We start from the raw sequence: 20796 nt of genomic DNA on the forward strand, positions 1-20796 counted from the left end.
AGTTAGCACGTATTCAAAGGGATCATGCAAGGCAGAGTGGTCCGTGAATACCCCTGCAGTTGTGCAAAAAAAAAGGGGTAAGTGGGTTACAGATTGTTGTGATATGCCACAATCCGGAGTCTCTGCTCAGGCCATGATTTTTAGCGTCTAGCAGGCACTAATGCTTGTCTCTCTCGCTAACGGAAGTTGGTCCAATAAAAGAAAATTATCTCACCACCTAGTTTCTCTAACCACACGGTATATTTCTATCCCTCCCCCCCTCTAGGGGGCCACTTAGGGATCTGGGGCAAAATCAGTACTTGGTCCTGCTGGTGAAGGTAGGGGGCTGGACTCAATGACCTTTCAAGGTCCCTGCCAGTTCTAGGAGATAGGATATCTCCATTATATTATTCTAGTGCTTTTCATCAGTGGCTCTCAAAGCGCTTCACAGTCTTTAATGTATGTAACCCCACAACTGGCTGTGAGGTAGGGAAGCATTATTACCCCCGCTGTACACATGGGGGAGAGGGGCAGGTGCCTCTGCCTTGCCCCAGGTCACACACGGTGGAGGCGGGCATTGAACCCCGTGGGTCTCCCACCTCTTTCCCCTTCCCCATGTTACATCGTGTACCCCCTCCCCAATGCCCTCATATAGAAGACACGCCTGACAGGGCGGTAGCAGGAAAGAGATCAAAGCCCCAACACCCGCCACACCATCTTCGCAACGTCTCCTTCAGGCAAAGACACCAGGGTCCCCTGACCCGCCATATTTAGTCAGCTTGGTGCTATGCGCATGCGCGCCGCACGCGCCGACGCTGCCCTCCGCCATGTTGGTTGAAGGCAATCAGGGACAGCGCCTGAGGCCATCCAATCACGTACCGTAGCTGCGTCGCCCTGGCCTAAACCAATAACTCGGCGCCGCGGCTCAATCTCTATGGTTACTTCTCCCCGCACTCTCGGGGCGGTCCTCTCAGGCGGAAGCGGAAGTGGCCCCACCCCCGTATAAAAATAAGCGCGGGTTGGCGGGAGTTGGGCTGTTACTGCTGTAAGGGTAGGTCCTCTGGCGTGGGAGGCCTCAGAGGGGGGCTGAGCTGGTCGCTTGGGGTGGCCACTTTTCCTCCTGGGAGGGGAATCCGAGGGGCCGCCACCCCCCCACCGGGGTGGGTGAGGGGCAGTGGCGGGCCCAGGGCCTGTCCCCCTCCTTGGTGGTGGGGTGGACGCGGGGCTGCCTCCTGCCTTCATCCCGTTCGCAGCCTCTTCCTCCTGCCCGTCTCCTCAGGGCGGGGCTCCGGGGCGCTGCTCTCGGGGCCGTGGGGGTGACGGGGGGGTGACGAAGTGCCTGGTGCTCTCGCTGCAGGGTGACAAGCAGCAGCTATGCAGGCGTTTCTGAAAGGCCCGTCCTCCATCAGCACCAAAGCGCCAGCCTCCAAGGAGCGAGGGACGGCTGCCGCCGCAGGAGCTAGCGGCGAGGGCAAGAGACTCAAACCCATCCCTTGGGTGGAGAAATAGTAAGAGCTTTTCGGCGGGGGCGGGGTCTGATTTGCAGCAGCTGCTGGTAGCGAATGGTATCTGCAGGGCTGAGAGACATTTCCCCCTGAGGGAGTGGGGTGGAAGGGCCCTTGAAGTGTGCAGCGCAGAGTGTGTAGCTGCACTAGAGCTGTTGTGTTGACTATGGAAGAATGTAGCTGTGAGGTACCTGCGCTTGCTTCTGAGAAAAAAGGACTGGAAAAACTGGGAATCTCTGGTTTCAGAGTAGCAGCTGTGTTAGTCTGTATCCGCAAAAATAACAGGAGTACTTGTGGCACCTTAGAGACTAACAAATTTATTAGAGCATAAGCTTTCGTGGGCTACAACCCACTTCTTCGGATGCATATAGAGTGAAACATATATTGAGGAGATATATATATATACACACATACAGAGAGCATGAACAGGTGGGAGTTGTTCATGCTCTCTGTATGTGTGTATATATATATCTCCTCAATATATGTTTCACTCTATATGCATCCGAAGAAGTGGGTTGTAGCCCACGAAAGCTTATGCTCTAATAAATTTGTTAGTCTCTAAGGTGCCACAAGTACTCCTGTTATTTTTGGGAATCTCTTTTCATTCTTCCACGCTCAGTGACATTCATGGGAAATCTTCCTCAGTGTAGAACTTAACGGTGCTTCCCCCCCCGTCAGTGTTGCAAGTTGAAAATTGAGCCCAGTTCTCTGTGCTTCTCAAATCATCAGAAACTCTTCGGTCCGAATGTAAATTAATAACTAAGTAGAATCCACCTTGCCTACCTGCAAGTGTATGTCTGTGCAGTGCTGATGGGCGTAAAAGGTTTTGTCAGTGCAGACAGCGCCTTTGATACACGGAGCAGTAAGGTGGGGGGTGGTGGGTTTTTTTTTTTTTTTTTTTGCACATGCACTCATGTTGCTCTTACCATAACTGCATTTTATCAAGACACAAACTATGCAGTGTTTTTTAATAAGGTTTTGCACCAGCCTTCCAAGCAGCAAAGCTGTTCTAGATTCTAAAATGTAGTTGTGCTTCTGAAAGTACTTCTGTGTACAGTATAGCTAGACTGGCATCTACCTGAGAAACTGGGTAACTTTAGCATTTTTGTGCAAGATGCTACACAGTTTAGATTTCAGAGGAGCAGCCGTGTTAGTCTGTATCCGCAAAAAGAACAGGAGTACTTGTGGCACCTTAGAGACTAACAAATTTATTAGAGCATAAGCTTTCGTGGGCTACATATATATGCATCCGAAGAAGTGGGCTGTAGCCCACGAAAGCTTATGCTCTAATAAATTTGTTAGTCTCTAAGGTGCCACAAGTACACAGTTTAGAGGCATTGTACACAATTGCCCAGTCACTGTCTTACAAAGCTTTTCATAACCTCCCCCCCTGAAACCTATAAGGAAAACATTCATTTTGGGGTGAAAGTGATATTGAGAATTTTTAGCAGATACTAAAATGCACTTAACTGTGTTTTCATCTAGTCGTCCGAAGTGTGTGGATGAAGTTGCATTCCAAGAGGAAGTTGTTGCTGTACTGAAAAAATCCTTAGAGGGAGCTGATGTGAGTGTAACAAAGGCATTTAATCAATCATAGCATGTTCAAGACAAAATTCTGATGTTCTCTGCTGCTACAGAACCTAGTTTTATGTGCTGCTGACTTACGAGTATCGTACTCAGAGTAGTTATCAATAGCTTGCTGTAAAATTGGGAGGGCGTATCTAGTGGGGTGACGGTCCCCAGCCCCACCATGCACAGGGGAGGTTGCACTCAGAGGCTTGCTGTGTGAAAGGGGTCACCAATACAAAACATTTGAGAACCACTGAAGTAGAATATGCTTATAAAATTTGAGGCGATATCAAGCTAGCAGAGGCGTAGTGAGCGCCCTCCGACCGGAGGGGGCCCCGCAAGGAAGGGGGCCCCTAAAAGTGGCAAAATAAATACCGCATTCCAGTTTCTGCATTGTAAGGGGCCCCGCCCGGACATATGTTCGGAGGGGGCCATGTTCTTTGTTGCTACGGCCCTGCAAGCTAGGAGGGGTTGAAAGCACTTTGAAGGACAGATTTAAAATTCAAAATGACCAAGATCAATTCTTCAGTTTGTCAGAATTCAACAAGGTGAAATTCAATAAAGACAAATGCAAAATACTTCACTTAGGAAGGAAAAATCAAATGCACAACTACAAAATGGGGAATATCTGTCTAAGTGGTAGTACTGCTGAAATGGATCTGGGAATTATAGTGGACCCCAAACTGAATATGAAGGTCAATGTGATACAGCTGCAAAAAAGGCTGCTAATAAGCCCCAGAATCCTAACAGGATTGTTGTATGTAAGACACAGGAGGTAATTGTTCTGCTGTACTCCGCACTGGTGAGGCCCCAGCTGGGCTCCACAGTTTAGGAATGATGTGGACAAATTGGAAAGAGTCCAGAGGAAAGCAACGAAAATGATAAAAGGTTTAGAAAAGCTGCCGTATGAGGAAGGTTTAAAAACGGGGCATATTTAGTCTTGAGAAGAGAAGACTGAGGGGGGGACCTGATAAGTCTTCCGGTATTATAAAGAGGATTGTGATCAATGTTCTCCATGTCCAGTGAAGATAGGACAAGAAGTAATGGGCTTAACTTGCAGCAAGGGAGATTTAGGTTAGATATTAGGAAAAAAAATTCTAATTATGATGGCTTCTTGAGGTCCCTTCCAACCCTATATTTCTATGATTCTGTGTTTCTGACATTTTCAGCTTTCTAGCAATTCTAAAATCAGCAGCTCTGTGGTGTAACTTGGAAGCTTTACTGATTGGTGCTCTCTCATCAGTTTCTGTCATCATAATCATACAGTAACTCCTCACTTAACATTGTAGTTACGTTCCTGAAAAACGCGACTTTAAGCAAAACGATGTTAAGCGAATCCAATTTCCCCATAAGAATTAATGTAAATGAGGGGGTTAGGTTCCAGGGAATTTTTTTTCCACCAGACAAGACTACACACACAGTATAAGTTTTAAACAATCAATTTAATACTGGTATACAGTGATGATGATTGTGAAGCTTGGTTGAGGTGGAGGAGTCAGAGGGTGGGATATTTCCCAGGGAATGCCTTACTGCTAAATGATGAACTAGCAATTGGCTGAGCCCTCAAGGGTTAACTCTCACACCCTACAAGGCAGCAGGAATGGAGGGAGGGGAGACAGCATTGCAGACAGAGACACACACCTTGTTCATTAGATCAGCTTGCTGAGACTGCAGCTGCTGCCAGCAAGCTCCCTCCGTCCTGAGCCCTGTCATGTGTCTCCCCCCCCCCCCCCCGCTCTAGGGAAGATGGGGTGAGCAGGGGGAAGGGGGACACCCTGACATTAGCCCCCTTCTTCCTCCCCTCCCCCCCCGCACAGCAAGCAGGAGTCTCAGGGAGCAGCTCCAAGGCAAAGGGCAGGAGCAGCATATGGCAGTGGGGGGAGGGACAGCTGCAATTGCTAGCCTGCTGGGCAGCTGCTGCACAGGGAACTTAGGGGAGCGGGGAGCTGATGGGGGGGGGGGGGGGAGGGCGCTGCTGGTCCACCCTGGTTCCAAACCCCCACCAGCTAGCTGCAACGGGCTGCTCTTCCTGCAAGCATTGGACAAAGCAGGTGGCTGCCAAATGACGTTGGAAGGGAGCATTGCACAACTTTAAACGAACATGTTCCCTAATTGATCAGCAACGTAACAAGGAAACAGCGTTAACCGGGACAACTTTAAGTGAGGAGTTACTGTACAAGATTGGAAGAACCTCAGCTACCTTGATGTTCTTACCTAGCTATATTCTGTACTGTTGAACGTTAAACTTTAAAACATTTGCTGCAGAGGGAAAAGCAGTTTACTTTAAAACAAACAAACTTGTATAAATGTACTTCTAGTAATTTTTAATTTATTAGCCTCCCTTAGAAGCATTAAATAGTTTTACTAAAACCACTTAAATAGCAAAGAAAGCTTAAAGGTATTGACATCTTACTGAAGTATAGATCTAGAATAAATTGTGAGAAAAGAGAGAGCAGTTCTTGAGGGTTTTTTAAAACACAAGTAGTTAAACAGAAGTAACTTGTAAGGTGCTGTGAAGAGGATCCATTTGAATTTGCATGTATGTCGCATTGCTGAGGTTAACTACAAAATGCTGTGATGTTCTATATGAACAGTTGCCATTTTTCTTCTACCTGGTGTTTCAGGAAACAAGTAAAAAGAATATGAAAGTGTAGCCAGCAGGGCTTTGGGTCTGGGATAGTCTCATCCTCCCCACACAGACAACCTTTTCCTGCCTCAGTGAAGTTCTAGATAAAGATCACTTAGAATTGAGAGGATAATTTCATTTTTATGATCCACTAATGATTCTTAAATGACTGACCGAGATATTGGTTTGAAGTTGTCTTTTATGATGTGGACATATTCACTAGGAATTATACTGAATAAAATGTTTTCCGCATTTTTCAAAAAGGTTTTGAATTGTAATGACTTTTCCCTTGGGTGCTACTTGAATTGGCAACGTGGAGGGTGAAAGCTTTTATATCCTATTTCATTCCCTTTCACTGTCTAGAATTCCATTCTTGGCCAATTTTATAAATATTTCTGAAATGATCAATTTAATCCATGTCACATGTGACATCCTATTTTTTGAAAATAAATAAATTGTAAAACAAATTAAGCCGCACAAATAGTTTACAATTGTGTAAAACCAGTGTGATGGACTAAAGAAGTATGTTCTTTAATATATGCCAGTAACTCATACTTTCAGGTGAGTATAGTTAATGCTCTTCAAATCTAGTAGCCATTCTACCATATTTTAGTAAATATACTCAATACAATTGTAATGTTATTTAGGACCTGTTAATGTTAATGAGAAATGAAATGCTGTCACTTCTTGTTATAATACTGATCCTGCAGTGCAGAATGTTACTTAGGTGCTGGGTTGGGCAGTTCTATTTTGATCAACGCTATTTAAATTCTTTATGGCTTTTTGACCAGCTAGGTTTCTGGGATTATGATCCTAGTACATCAGTGTTGAAAGGCTGAAGTATAACTCCTATTTATAGTTATAGGTTTTATATTTTGTTGTAGTTGCACTGCTTAAAACCAGTAAACCATTAGAGGGCAAAATCATTTTAAGTAGCTTTAGTTTCAGAATTAACAAAACTTGGCAATTCTTACTTTGAACTGTTCACTTCCCTAAAATAAGCAAAGATATAACACTGCAATAAAAGACTCTTCTGAATTATTTAAACCAAAGCCTGAGATGGCTGATGTTTGTTCCAGACTGGATCCCAGTGAATTCGGAGGCATGCCTCTCAAATGACTTTCCTGGCCACGTACGGCTGTTACTCTCTCCATCCCATGCTGCCAGTCAGTACTGCTATGTGGTGGATACAAGAATAACTAGATCAGGAGTCCTCAAACTTAATGTGGACTGCGTCTAAATAACAAAATGGTTTTGTGGGCACTTCCCTTCCCATTTGTTGTCACATAACATAATCTGTGGTAAAGTTGACTACTTCCCAGATGTAATGTGGTTTTTAGGTAATGAGAACTGGCGCCATGTGACTAGCCAGCACTTTATAGACCACCAGTGGTCTCTGAATCCATTTGAGAGCTAAGTCAGACATACCCCCCCCCCCCCCCCCCCAGCAACCTCAATTTATAGTGACTTGCAGAGGGCTGAGCCTAACTAGTTGTGGTGCATGCACTTTGTTTCTATCTTCGAGGTCTTAAGTCGTTTCTTTGCCATCATTGCAGTGCCTGGCCTGGGTAAGAATAATTAATGTAAGCCATAATATTCTGGCATGCTCAGTGCTCTAACTGGGTCTCTGGAGGCTGCTTATTAGAAGGCTCATCGTAGAGCTGCCAGCCATTTCAGTTTTCATCTCCTCTTGTCCAGCTCTTTAGAACATGCTGTGAGAGAAACTTTCTGAAACAGACTTAGGGTTTGCATTATGATATGTAGCTGTAACCTTCCCATAATCAGGATAAGATGCCTACAGCTTACCACTGGCAAGTGTTGAAAACTGTGTGGTTGGATCAAGTTACAGTTCTGACAAAAATACTGCCATTAAGTTATATAAAGGATTAGATATACTTTGTAAGGCAGAAGTGTAAATGCTGGTGGTGATTTTGATGTGAAAATGAAGCACAAACAGTCTAGAGTATGGATTTAGTGTATTTAAGTGGAATTAGTCAAACATGGAATCTCATTAAAACTCTTACTAAAGCCTATTCACAGGACTAGCAGGGAATGGATTAGTGATTTGGGGTCAAGTTATTGTGTACATCTCCAACACAAAGCTCTGCAAAGTGTCTGCCTGCCAATACAGTGCTCTTATCTAATGTGTCGTCTGCTATTCGCTTATGAGAACTAACACTCATGATGTTTCCCCTTCTCAGTACAATCCTAAAACATTCTGGAGGATGTTGACAATTCTGGTAGATGATCAAACATGTAAAAAGGGTGTTTAGTCTTAAATTTGAGCTAAGCTTAAGCTGTTAATTTCTTAGTATATATTGTGTTTATGTATAACCTCTGGAATCTGTCAGACATAACTTCTAGACAGTGTCCTTTTTAGAGGAGATGAGGGGTTACATGTTTCATGCTCCGTTTTATTTATATATAAAAATTTACTGTATCTTTAAAAAAGCGTCCCCTCCTAAAAAGTTTTAACATGGTATCTGAATTCAACCTATAAAATTAGTTGTTTTTCATATACACTGAAGCGTTTGAAGCTTTATATAAATGTCTATATTTAAATACATGGTTTTACTGTGTGCAGATCTATTATCACTACATAGAAGACTTGCTATGTACTTATTTCAGTCTACATATTAGCCATTAGAAGAGAGAAATGACTGTTACTAAATAGGTTTGCCAAATCAGTAAAAGACACCAAATCCTGCTCGGTAGTTGGCAGGAATACTTATTTACCCTGTAAATCTTCATTGCTGCTTTGTATTTTTTTGTTTTTGTTTTTACTGTTTCCTTTCTATCTGCAGTAGCTTCTATACTTTAATTATGGGAATTTCAAATCTTTCTTTTAACTGTTAAACATTTTAGTTCTGTGGAATAGATTTCTTTGTTACAAAGCATCTATCTTTAATAAAAAAAAAAATAGAAAATGTATTTGGGACTACAAATATCAAGTCTGACTGAGAAGCTCAGCCTTTTGTTGTTTGCTGTGGGCTGGAAGGGACTCTTGTGTCCTAGGGCAAAAAAACCTGCATAAGTGCATAAAACAAGCAGCCCATGGTAGCTACATTCCAGGTAGAGTCATTGCAAACCTCCCCCATACTGTCATAGCAGTGGGCCTCAATCCTGACCTGGAGGCACTGTATCCAAGTTACCCCCCTGAGTGAGGGTATCCGTTTTGATAGAACGTGTGTTAGTTCACATGGCCTTATCAATAACAGGGGGTGGCTTGTTTTTTTTGACTGTTACCTACAGTGCCTAATGACCTAGATGTTGAAAGGCTTTGTATAGCACAGCCATCCAGTCCCATTTCTCTCTACGCTTTGTTGGGAGTTCAATAGTAGAATAAGGGTGAAGTGAAATTTCTATACATTAAATATTTTGAATTAATGACTTGTGCTGTAAATCACCCCTTTTCTGTGACTACAGCTTCCCAATCTCTTGTTTTATGGCCCACCTGGAACAGGAAAGACTTCTACTATTTTGGCATTAGCCAGAGAACTCTATGGGTAAGTTGGAATTTAACTGCATTTATGTAAGTGTTCCAAAAGCTTGCTGTCCTGTGACACTTTTAGTCACTACCTGATCCAGTTTTTGTGGTGTTCTAGTCTATAAGAATCTAATTTTGAGTTGAGCCTTCTCTTTGGTGCTTGTGTATTCCAAACTTGTAATTCTTGGTGATAACAGATTTCCCTCCCCACAATATTACATTTAACACTAAACCACTTAAGTAAAACATCTGATGCTATATTAAGGGAGAGAGCAGGGATGGGAGTTTCTTTGCGGTGATCCACTTCTGTCTGGAAATCCTCCTCACTTTGAAAGATTTTCTCATACCTGTGTATACTTGTCTGTTACACCACTCTGTGTTCACACCAGGGTTTTTCTACTGTCTGATCATGTCATTGGACTCTGACTATGCTCTCTATTGATGAAGCCTCAGTCAGTGCTGTGATTCAAATCATGCAACCATCCCCCTTTAACAATGGTGAACCTATGTGGCTTCTTCATTTTATTGTTTTCTGATTTAACATTCTGTATAAACCCTAGTGAAACTGAAGATTGATTTATTTATTTTTAATGTTTACACACAGGTAAAAACAGAAATCCTTAGTATTAAAATGCACTACAAGTTCTAATCTGTAGATCTCAATGCACTTAACAAAAATGGATCAATGTTGTTGTTCTTGCCATTGTACAGCTGGGGAAACTAAGGTGCAGGTTGTGGCTTGCCTGGGAGTCTGAGGTAGAAATAGAACCCACGTCTACTGATTCCCAGTCACTGTACCACAGTTGCCTTGCCTTCTCTTCCCTACCCCACCCCACCCCACCCTCCCTATCTCATAGGGTGTTGTGAAACTTTTATTGAGCTAAACTCTTAATGGGGTGACTATGGGAAAGATCTGAGGGTGGGGAAGAGGAGGAGGGTAATTGCTTTTGAACATTCTTTTAAAAACTTGTGATACAGCAGATAATGTGGCATGTTCTCTTTTTCCTTAAATTCTGTGTACATTAATTGATTCCTTTTTTGTGGCTTTTGTGTGATGAGATGATTTTTTTGAAAGGGTTATAACTAAAATAAGAGGCTTGGCTGACCTGCGTTCAAATCTAATGCCACAGGAATCTTAACTACACCTCTACTTCGATATAACGCTGTCCTCGGGAGCCAAAAAATCTTACCGCGTTATAGGTGAAACCGCGTTATATCGAACTTGCTTTGATCTGCCGGAGTGCGCAACCCCCCCCCCCCCCCCCAGGAGCACTGCTGAAGTTGAATTCTTGTGTGAGTTAAATAGCATCTTTTGTTCTTTTTATTTATCCAAATTCCACGGTGTAGGAGGAGAAAGAACTACCAATAATCTAAGTTAACACTAGGAAGAAAACTCCTAATTTGTATTCAAACTCTTTCTGAAGCATAGATGTTTCAGGTTCTGGAACCTTACAACTGTTGTTCTTTCTTGGCTAAAGTGGCCTGTTGTGACTGATGTCCTGTTTTAGTTGCACTTTCTGTATCAAATTAAATCTTCTAGCAGCATAGCTCCTGGAAGCATGACAGCTGCAGAGCACGGTTGGTGGCTGCAACAGAGGATTTTACAAGTTACTGTACAATTTGATTTACAGAATATTTGTGGAAATAGCCATGGCACCGAAAAATCAAGTGTCCTTGACCTTGAATGCTCGCTCAATGTTTTTGCCTGGAGCAGCAGTGTGACTTCATGTTTCAGTTTTTCCATAGTCTAGGGGACAAGGTTCTTGGTATAAATAGGGCTTCTGTTTTCAGATTTTTGGGGTTTATTAGCAATTTGAGTTTTATGTAGATGTCCAGAAAGCACAGATTTTGGGGCTCTTTGTATATTCTGTAACAAACAATCTTTGTAATGATTCCTAGTGCGCTTTAACGTATTACTGTTTCAAGCACTTATTTTGAAGCACACTAGGGAACCTTTAGTGCGCACCAGCAGGGTCTACACAGACCAATTAATGCACAACATATTAGTGTGCTTTAGAAATCACAACCCCAGTCCTCATTAATGCTGCATGTAGATGAGACCTTAGATACAAGTGACCATTTCAGATGCTTTTTGGTGTTTACTGTGTAAACACAGATTTCATTTTTTTTATGGGGGGGGGGAGTTTATTGGTGTGTGTTAAAACTGAAAATCAGAAGCCATCGGTATAAACTAGATTATGGAATTCTAGACCTTTGCAGGACCAGAATTTTAATGAACTCTTAACATATACTCTGCCGTTAGCAAGATAGTTACTGTAAAGCAGCATTAATAAGAATACTACAGATTAAAATCCTCACAAACCTGAATGATTACCGGGGAACTTGTAGATTCTAATGCCAGAAGAGACCACTGTGATCATCTAGTCTGACCTCCTGTATAACACAGTCCATAGAACTTCTTCCCCAAAATAATTGTTAGAGCATACTTTTTAGAAGAACATCCAATCTTAATTTTAAAATTGTCAGTGATGGAGAATCCACCACAACCCTTGGTAAATTGTTTCAGTGATTAATTACTCTCACCATTAAAAAATATTTACCTTATTTCCAGTCTGAATTTGTCTCGCTTCAACTTCCAGCCATTAGATTGTGTTATACCTTTCTTTGCTGGATTGAAGAGCCTATTATTAAATATTCCCCATGTAGATATTTAGAGACTAATCGAGTCACTTGCTTGTTAATAAGGAATTACAAGAGTTAGCGGCTCATGCAACATGTTTTGAACTCTTCACAGACCCGAATTGTTCCGACAGAGAGTTCTTGAGTTAAATGCTTCTGATGAACGTGGAATACAAGTGATTCGAGAGAAAGTGAAGACATTTGCTCAGCTAACGGTGTCTGGAAGTCGTTCAGAGTAAGCAAGAGATTAAAGCCAACTATCTGATGGATTGTATTTCTCAATGAAGTGTCAGATTTATTTAGGTTAATTTTAATTGCAGACTTAAGCTTTGAGTCACTATAGAATAACTGAAATTAGAGCAAAACTGCAGGCCAAAGGGTCTTCCCCTTGATACCCATGTGCAACTTGCCCTAAAGTCACCGGGGAGAATTTGTATGGAGAGTGGATGCAATTCCAAAAAAACTAGTCTTGTAGATTTGGTAATTCAGTGTATGTGACAGCAAATGTTGAATGAGTGAATAACTAGTGTAGGAACAAATTTTATACATTGTGATTAAAAAAATCACAAGCTATCTCAGACAAAATCTGTGTCAGTTGATAATTAGTTAAGGAGATTCTGGGGCTGGGGAGAGGCCCATATGGATGAAGGAGCAAAAGAGTGTGTGATTAACTAGAGGTAACAGAAGCCCAAGACTAGCTGGAAGGAGAAATCGTCCCATATCATGTACTGAGATGAGCCTGCCATTGTAATCTGTAAATTTTAGAAGATCCCATAGGGATTAAGGAAGCCTGCAAAAGAAGGAATTGCATAAACTATTTATAGGAAGCAATTGAAAGCATGAATAAGAATTTCAGCAGAGGAATCTTGCAGTGTTCTCAAGTGTCAGGCTTGGAGATCAGAAAGTATTTGTGAAAATATTAATTGCCCCTCCTTATAACTGCTAGTCCTTTGGCAAATGGTAGATAAGCGAAAGGTAATACATACCACTTTACATCTGCTCGTCTAATATTACCTATCGATAGTGGTAGTACTGTGCAACAAGCTTTGACTTTTAAATATTAATGCACGTTATACTTGAAAACAATGAACTCCGTTTTAATTGGATGATGGGCATTTATTTTTTTAGTGGTAAGGTTTGTCCTCCTTTTAAGATTGTGATCCTGGATGAAGCAGACTCCATGACTTCAGCCGCTCAGGCAGCCTTGAGACGCACTATGGAGAAAGAATCTAAAACTACACGCTTCTGCCTTATTTGTAATTACATCAGCAGGTTTGTGTGGTTTTCTTTGCCTTCCCAGGTTTTGTCTCTACTACTGCAAACCTTTGTATTTAACTTGTAGTTTGAGAGGAGTTAGCTCTCCAGCTGTGGAAATACAAGATCTAACAAATCTGAAGGGTTTAATCTGTAATTCATTTTTTATCACTAAGGTGTTGCAATTTGAAACTCTATTTTGCTTTACTGCTGTAGTAATCTAAGCTGATAGATTCCTGAGGAGTTCTCTGCACAGACTCATCAATATTTTTTCCTTCCTCCTTTCTTCTAGAATAATTGAACCCTTAACATCTCGATGCTCCAAATTCCGTTTCAAGCCCCTGACTGATAAAATCCAACAGCAGAGACTATGGGCTGTTTCTGAAAAGGAAAATGTGAAAGTTAGCAATGAGGTAGCTTTATGGTCACTGTATAGATTCATTGCTTTATTGAGTGCATAATTACATTGCAGTGAAAGGAGTAAATAGGCACTACCCATGCCCGTTCTGCTTGGTTATAGCTATTACTAAACATAGTACATGAGCTAATTTTAGTATTATCCTAACTACACACATGGGGTAACAGTTTCAATGACCAAGGCCAGAGAAAAGTCTGTCAGAACAAGGATTAGAACAGTCTGAGTTTCTGGCTCTATGCTCAGTCCACTAAAGTGAAGCCATGTTACAACCTAAAATGGTCACAATATCAATATGAAGTTGTTAATTTTAAATAGAAAATACAGGATGAATGTGTATTGATGAATACATCCTGGATTTCACTTCTGACTATCAAGCTTTGTGTTTCCCATGTGAATTTTTTATACTAGCTAACATAGGTAACATCCAAAGAATTACTACTACTCCTATCTGACTTATAGCTCCACTATACTTGGTTTAGAAACCTTCATAAATTTGCTTCAAAATGAAAACCCTCTGAATTCACTTAAATTCATGCAGAACTATAGTTTTAGAATATCAAGAACAAATTACCTGGTATAATAAGCACTCTTTCCTTAACACTAGTTTTCTGCTCAAGCTGACTATACAGCCAGCTGATGTCATGCTTGTTACATCCTTGTATTGAAGCAAATGTTGGTTAAGGTGAACATATGTCTGGAATAGATACTGGATTTGATTTGACTGCTCTGGGGGAGTGTGTGCAGCAGGGAATATGCTCCAACCCATGTAAGTGAAGACTAAACCTTACTGTTGTGCCCATGAGTAAGCATTAGGTATAATTCTTTGCACTGAGTGGAAAATTCAGTTCTCTTGTGCAGCAGCTCTCGTAACTTGAGAGACAGATGGTTAAAAAGGGGATAGGGCATGGGAGGAGACTAGTCTGAGACATGTGTTAAGCATGATCCCTACCATGCAAAAGAGGTGTTTAATTGTCCATTTCCCTCTTTGGCCTCACTTCAGCTACAAGACAGGAGTAACTTGCAGGGTGCTCAGCCCTCTATTCATTAATACAAGATCAGGTTTTCCTGATGATTGCTTTCTACTGTGAGCTTGTAGACACAGCATTCTGCTTACCTTACGTGCGAAGTACATACATACATACATCTCTGGTATTTATATGAAATGTTAAAGGTTGCTTTGTGACTTCCTGCATACTACTTTCTGTCTGCAGCCTTGGGTGTCACATGATATTTTTTTAATCACTTTTGCCCACAAAGTGTACTTGATTTTTAACTAACAATTAAAATATAATTTGTTGCTTTTCTCACTATTCCTCAGGCAATGTCTTGTCTTGTTCAAGTGTCAGAAGGAGACTTAAGAAAAGCAATCACATTTCTTCAAAGTGCTACTCGATTAACAGGTGGGAAAGAGATCACAGAGAAGGTTGTCACCGAAATTGCAGGGGTAGGCTATCATAATGATACATGGTTTTGTTTAGTTTTTCCTGTGACAGTGTGGTTATGGTCAGAAAAGTGACTATGTAAACTTGTTGATTTCAGTAACTGATTTTACTCCTATTTGTCCCTTATGTAAGATTCTACACTTAATATGCAAAATTAATTTAATTATGAAGAACGTTGCAAAATTCTTAGTCTACAGTTGTCAAATGACAAGTACCTGCATTTAGTGGTAACTTCAGGGATATTTTGCAAACAGAAAAATTAAGTATTTTTCACTTAAGTGTTAGATTATTACCTTTAGATTATTAAAACTGAATTTTTAAATACAAATTACTTTAATCAATTATGCACTTTATTTTTTGCGCATCATTTAGGTTGGGCATTTGAACTAATTGCACTTTCAGGTTCTCATGCAGTAGCACAGTGCTGCAAAGTTTGGTTTGGAAATACTGCAGGGGAATGGCTCAAAGAACCATTCTAGTTCTTGTTTAACTTAGGGCTTGTCTTCACTACCCGCCGATCCGGCGGGTAGCAATCGGTCTATCGGGGATCGACTTACCGCGTCTAGTGAAGACGCGATAAAATCGATCCCTGATCGCTCTGCCGTCGACTCCGGAAATCCACCACGGCAAGAGGCGGCAGCGGAGTCGGCGGCAGCGCGGCAGCGGTCGACTTTCCCCCGTCCTCACAGCCAGGTAAGCCGACCTAAAATACGCAACTTCAGCTACGGTATTCACGTAGCTGAAGTTGCGTATCTTAGGTCGGACCCCCGCTGTAGTGTAGACCTAGCCTTAGACAAGCTGACAGTGTCCCTGTAAATACCTGTGTGGCTTTTGCTCTGTAGCAATTTATTTATCTAGGATAACTAGCTAGGTAATGCTGACAGGAACAGTAGAAACTTGAGGGAAGACCAGCTTACTTAAATTTCAGTATGAAAGTGTTGCTATGGCAAAATAACACATCTTCTCAAGCAAGGAATCTTAGAATAAGAGCGGAGAGGAGCTGAGATATTCATATTGGACACTTGGTATTTGTGTTATATGTGCTACCCTCCTAGCACAATTTCACTAGCCCTTCTGGAGCCATGCATTTTTGTCTTTTGAGAGGAAGGGAACAGAACTGCTTTCTGTGCATGTTTTTCAAGTCGTGTTTAAATAAATCTTTTTTCCCTCCGGTCAACTTCATAGAAGATAATTAGTTTTTTACCTCTCCAGCTATGCAAAAATGGCTGAACTTTCACTTTCAACTTCCACTTTCAAAATAACATCCAGTTGAAATTGATGATGGGGGAAAACCCTCCAATTAATGTTTGTGCTCCTGTGAGCATAAAGCTTCAGTTACAACATAATCTGCTAAAAATCAGAGGAACCTAATTTGCATCTAAGTAATATATTTAAGATCTTGTTCATATGTTACTGTTGCAGACTAGTGGTAGCCTTGGTACTGGAGACTTCCAAAGAAATTCCATTAGTGAAGAAAAAAGGTGTGCAGTTTCAGTCTGCAGGAATAATGTGTCCAAAGGAAAAGCTAACAGTGCTTTCTGAGTTAAATGACTTAATCTGTTGTAACAGTTCTCCTCTCTTCTGATTTGCTGATTGATCATCTAGTTGCTTCAGGCTAATTTTAATTGCTTGTTTTCACACATCCATGCTGATTAACATGGTAGAAACTAATTTGCTGTTCTCCTAGACCATAGGACCCTAGAAAAATGTATAAAGACTGATCCATTTGTTAATAGGTGCTCCACGTAGTCACGCTAAAATATCAACAACAAAATACCAATATCAATGCATACTTATCCCCATCTCATATGATCTTAATACCAAACCTATTTGTTTGCTCAACCTTTGCCTGAGAGAAGCTGGTGGGGGGTGGGGAAACATTTTATCTATGTAAGGACAGTTCTGGTAACTAGCTGTAGCGTTGTTTCTGAGTCTATACTTACTGTTCTGGTGGTGACCTTGGGTCATGGCTTAGTCAGCTGTTAACTTTTAAAGTTTTTAAGTTGTAAATTGCACCCAGAGACCTGGACAGTATGTGCATGCTTTGTATTTGTCACTTCTGTTGTAGGTTGTCCCTAAGGAAACAATTGATGGACTGCTATCTGCCTGTCAAAGTGGCTCTTTTGAAAAACTGGAAACTGTAGTTAAGGTAGAGTTGCTCGCATGTTTTCTCTCATTCTGTAGTGTGAATTCAAAACCATTTACGTGTGAGGTTTTGGTTTTTAAATGATGTGCTGTTGGCTCTGAGCTAGCTGTAGGGGATAAACTTAAATAATAGCACTCCTGTTAGCAGGTTGAAATTGAAGACTATTTGCTGAGGCCAATTATGGTGCAAATGTAATACAAGCTTCCTGACATTAGTCAGTCCAGTGACCTAAGCCTTGATCTGAAGGAGAGCACTTTTTTAAGGTGACAAGAAATCTTTCCCTGCTAACTTGACTATGGACTTCTCCTGAGTTAAACTGAATATATGAAGGTGTCCTGCTCAGTTGTGGAGAATAAGAATTTTTGTGAGGCAAACTCAGCTCTTCTTGGATCTGCTGAAGACTGTGTACCCAAAAAGGGTAATGGTCTGAAGTGTCCCTAGCCTTTGTTTGCCAGAAGCTGGAAATGGGCGACAGGGGATAGATCACTTGATTACTTGTTCGGTTCATTCCCTCTGAAGCACCTGGTGTTGGCCACTGTTGGAAGACAGGATACTGGGCTAGATGGACCTTTGGTCTGACCCAGTATGGCCATTCTGAAATCTATGATTTCAGCAAATTCATCTTCTGCTGATTGCCACAAACACTTTTTAGACATCACTATCTCATTCATATCTTCTAGAAATAGTATTTAGTGTGTACCGCAAGAATTGCTGGTGTAAATGTCTAATCTGTGGAGAGTACCTTCAGTGTTTCATTTTCTCTATGGAACGCTATGGGTAAGCCTAGCTGGCAAACTGCAGTGAATGCACTAGAATACACTTCACTAGAAGAAAAAACAAACGATCTGTATATAGGTTAAGATAAAAAATAAATCTAACTCTGCTAGGTCATGTATTTTTAAAGTAGATTTTAGTTCCTCAGCACTTTGAGGTAGAAGTCACATTTAAAGGGGGCCCAGTCACTAGGCAGTCCATGATCGAGGGAGGGTGTGTCATAGGAATGGCAGGAGTATGACAGGGGAGGGGGTCCCCTTTTCTCTTTATTATGCATCTCCTTAATAGACTTCACAGCTTCGAAGTGGTCTTAATGATTTGATAGTGTCACTTTAAATGATACTTGTCCCCACCCTCATGTCATCTTCTACTACTACTTAAAAGCTTTAAATTCAGACTAATGCTACCTTGTTTCCATTCCTCCTTTCCTGTTACAGAATCTGATAAATGAAGGGTATGCTGCTGCTCAGCTTGTAAACCAGCTTCATGATGATATTGTTGAGAGAGAGGATCTCACTGACCAGCAGAAATCTATTATTGCAGAGAAACTTGCTGTAAGTCTCCATTAACTTGATTTCATCTATTAGTGCAGCAGTTAACTAGTACTGGTACTTTTACCCATGCTTCCTTTCCCCCGCCCCTCCCCCAAAATACGTAACTCTGGGTTGATCCTGTGCGCACCACAGCTGTTTGCGTCTCATTCAGTATCATGTTCTACATAAATACTGTCAGCCTGGAGCTTACCAAATTGCATTAGGCTGAAAAGGTGTTGAGGTGCTGGTTGATGTCGATGAATTCTTAATTTGGTCAAATTGGTACATTTTCCCTAAAAAGTTTGGCGTGTTTAGACGCATTGAGAGGACATAAATGTGCAAGTTAAGTAGCCATCTCTATAGGAATGTAAATGAACAGGAGACTTTCCTGTGTTCTGGCAACTTGAGATATCTTGTGCCCCTTCTTGATTATAAAAAGGCTAAACTACTTCTCATGAGACAAATATTGAGCTAATCATTTCTTCAAATATACCTCTTGAGAAATCCCCAAATAGAGATTTCTCTCTACAGTAGATAAATGAGAAGAGACCAAGGTAAAGGATGTCTTTTAAACTTTCTGTTGATTTGGACCGAATGCCTCTTCCCTTGGGTTGATTAACTCCTGTGTCAGTTCCCCAGAAACTACATAAGTTGTGGCTTGCTCTCTTGCCTAACAGGGAACCCTGCATGGGTTCGTGGCCGTGCAGCAGCCTATTGAGTGCCATGCAGGCGTTCAGGGAACCCGCCTGTCCGGGACTTGCCGCGGCTGGGGGAGGGGTGCCCCTCCCCTGGCCCCAAATCAACCCTGGCCTGGACCTGCTGGGGAAGGGGCACCTCTCCTGCAGCCCCAGCTCTCCCCACCAGCCCAGGTGCTGTTGCAGGGAGAGAGAGCTGGGGGGAGTTCTCTCTCCACTGTAGCCCCAGGGCAGCCTGAACCCCAAACCCCTCATCCCTGGCCCCACCACAGAGCCCACACCCCCAGCTGGTGACCTCACACCCCAGCCCTGAGCCCCCTCCCACACTCCAAACCCCTCGGCCCCACCCCCGCCACATGAATTTTGTTATGTGCATCAATATGGAGGTGATGTATCATAACAAAATTGGTGCACATAACAAAATTAATTCCACACGTGTGGGAAAAATTAGAGGGAACACTGGTTCAAAGTTCTGTGTTCCCCTTGCTACAGTTGATGAAGATGCACCTGTGGCAGTGTGGGGACTGTTCATGGGAACCCCAGAATCTGAATTTGAGTTGTAGTAAGGGCCTTTTTGTTAATTTTTTAAAAAGCTCTTTGCTGTAAGAAGGAGGAAAAGTGCTGAGGTTCTTGGCATCTTCCACCACAGACCTCAAACCTTTACAAATTATCAGTAGCATTGAGAAACTTAACTTTTAGAGTATCAGACGGGTAGCCGTGTTAGTCTGGATCTGTAAAAAGCAACAGAGGGTCCTGTGGCACCTTTAAGACTAACAGATGTATTGGAGCATAAGCTTTCGTGGGTGAATGCCCACTTCCTCTGTCTGCCCACTGTTGCCTACGTGATGGGATGGTGCAGGAAACACAGGTGCAGCTCCACTTCAAGCTACAAATCTTCACATTCATGAATCTCAGTAGAAATGCCAGTTCTCAGTGGGAAAACTTATCTGGCTTTTTGCATAGCTACTACCTCTCCAAACTTAGTGTCAAAGCACTGAAAACCTCTGTCCAATTTTAAAGGGATTGTTTATAACTTGTCTCTCTATTTGCAGGAGGTAGACAAATGCTTGACAGATGGTGCAGATGAGTACTTGCAATTGATCAGTCTCTGTGCCGTTGTGATGCAGCAGCTAACTCAGAATGGCTAGTTCTTCAGGGAGAAATTGTGCCAGCTTAATTTCTCAGTTCTGATCTTCAGATTGCTTTATTGATGTTACTGCTCTCTCAAAACAGCAATCTGTACATTTATTTTTGTGGTTTTGTAATAGACTGCCAAACAACTGAAAAACTCATTCTAGGAACTGAACACTTGCTATTTTGACATAATCAAGGCTTCACACTTGTAGCTACACCTCACAATTCAGAGGGCTTGAAAGAAACAGCTGGATGAAGAATGAGCAGGGGCTGGATGCCACTAATTGAGCTCTAGTACTTGCTGTCATCTCATAGTGGTGGGGGTCTTGGAAATTAAAAAAAAATAAAACTTTTTCAAAATATGGTGTGTGGAGTGTTTGTACAGTCTTTGGAAGACAGTGCAGATTTCTAACTCATCATAGCAGCTAAAGATGCTGTAGGGTATTAATTATATCAGTCACTTCATTATACACTTGAATGGTGGGGTGCTGGTCTGACACACCACTATGCAAACTCCTTAAATGTTACTTAAACTGTTTACCAACAGTGACAGAAACAAAAGTCTTAAATACAATGTTTAGTTTTAACCTGTAT

At 41.8% G+C, this 20796-nt stretch overlaps 1 protein-coding gene across 1 annotated transcript; it reads left to right on the forward strand.

The window, feature by feature from the left end:
* Nucleotides 1-967: 967 nt before the first annotated feature.
* RFC4 (replication factor C subunit 4) lies at nucleotides 968-20526 on the forward strand. The gene is made up of 11 exons (XM_065411008.1): nucleotides 968-1030; nucleotides 1337-1487; nucleotides 2970-3048; nucleotides 9106-9185; nucleotides 11922-12041; nucleotides 12935-13078; nucleotides 13353-13473; nucleotides 14797-14922; nucleotides 16989-17069; nucleotides 18278-18394; nucleotides 20121-20526. The coding sequence occupies exons 2-11, from the start codon at nucleotides 1354-1356 to the stop codon at nucleotides 20214-20216; spliced, it is 1098 nt and encodes a 365-aa protein (XP_065267080.1). The 5' UTR covers nucleotides 968-1030; nucleotides 1337-1353; the 3' UTR covers nucleotides 20217-20526.
* The last annotated feature ends 270 nt before the right edge of the window (nucleotides 20527-20796 follow it).

The sequence above is a fragment of the Emys orbicularis genome, chromosome 9 (assembly GCF_028017835.1).
Source record: "Emys orbicularis isolate rEmyOrb1 chromosome 9, rEmyOrb1.hap1, whole genome shotgun sequence".
Classification (NCBI taxonomy): domain Eukaryota; kingdom Metazoa; phylum Chordata; order Testudines; family Emydidae; genus Emys; species Emys orbicularis.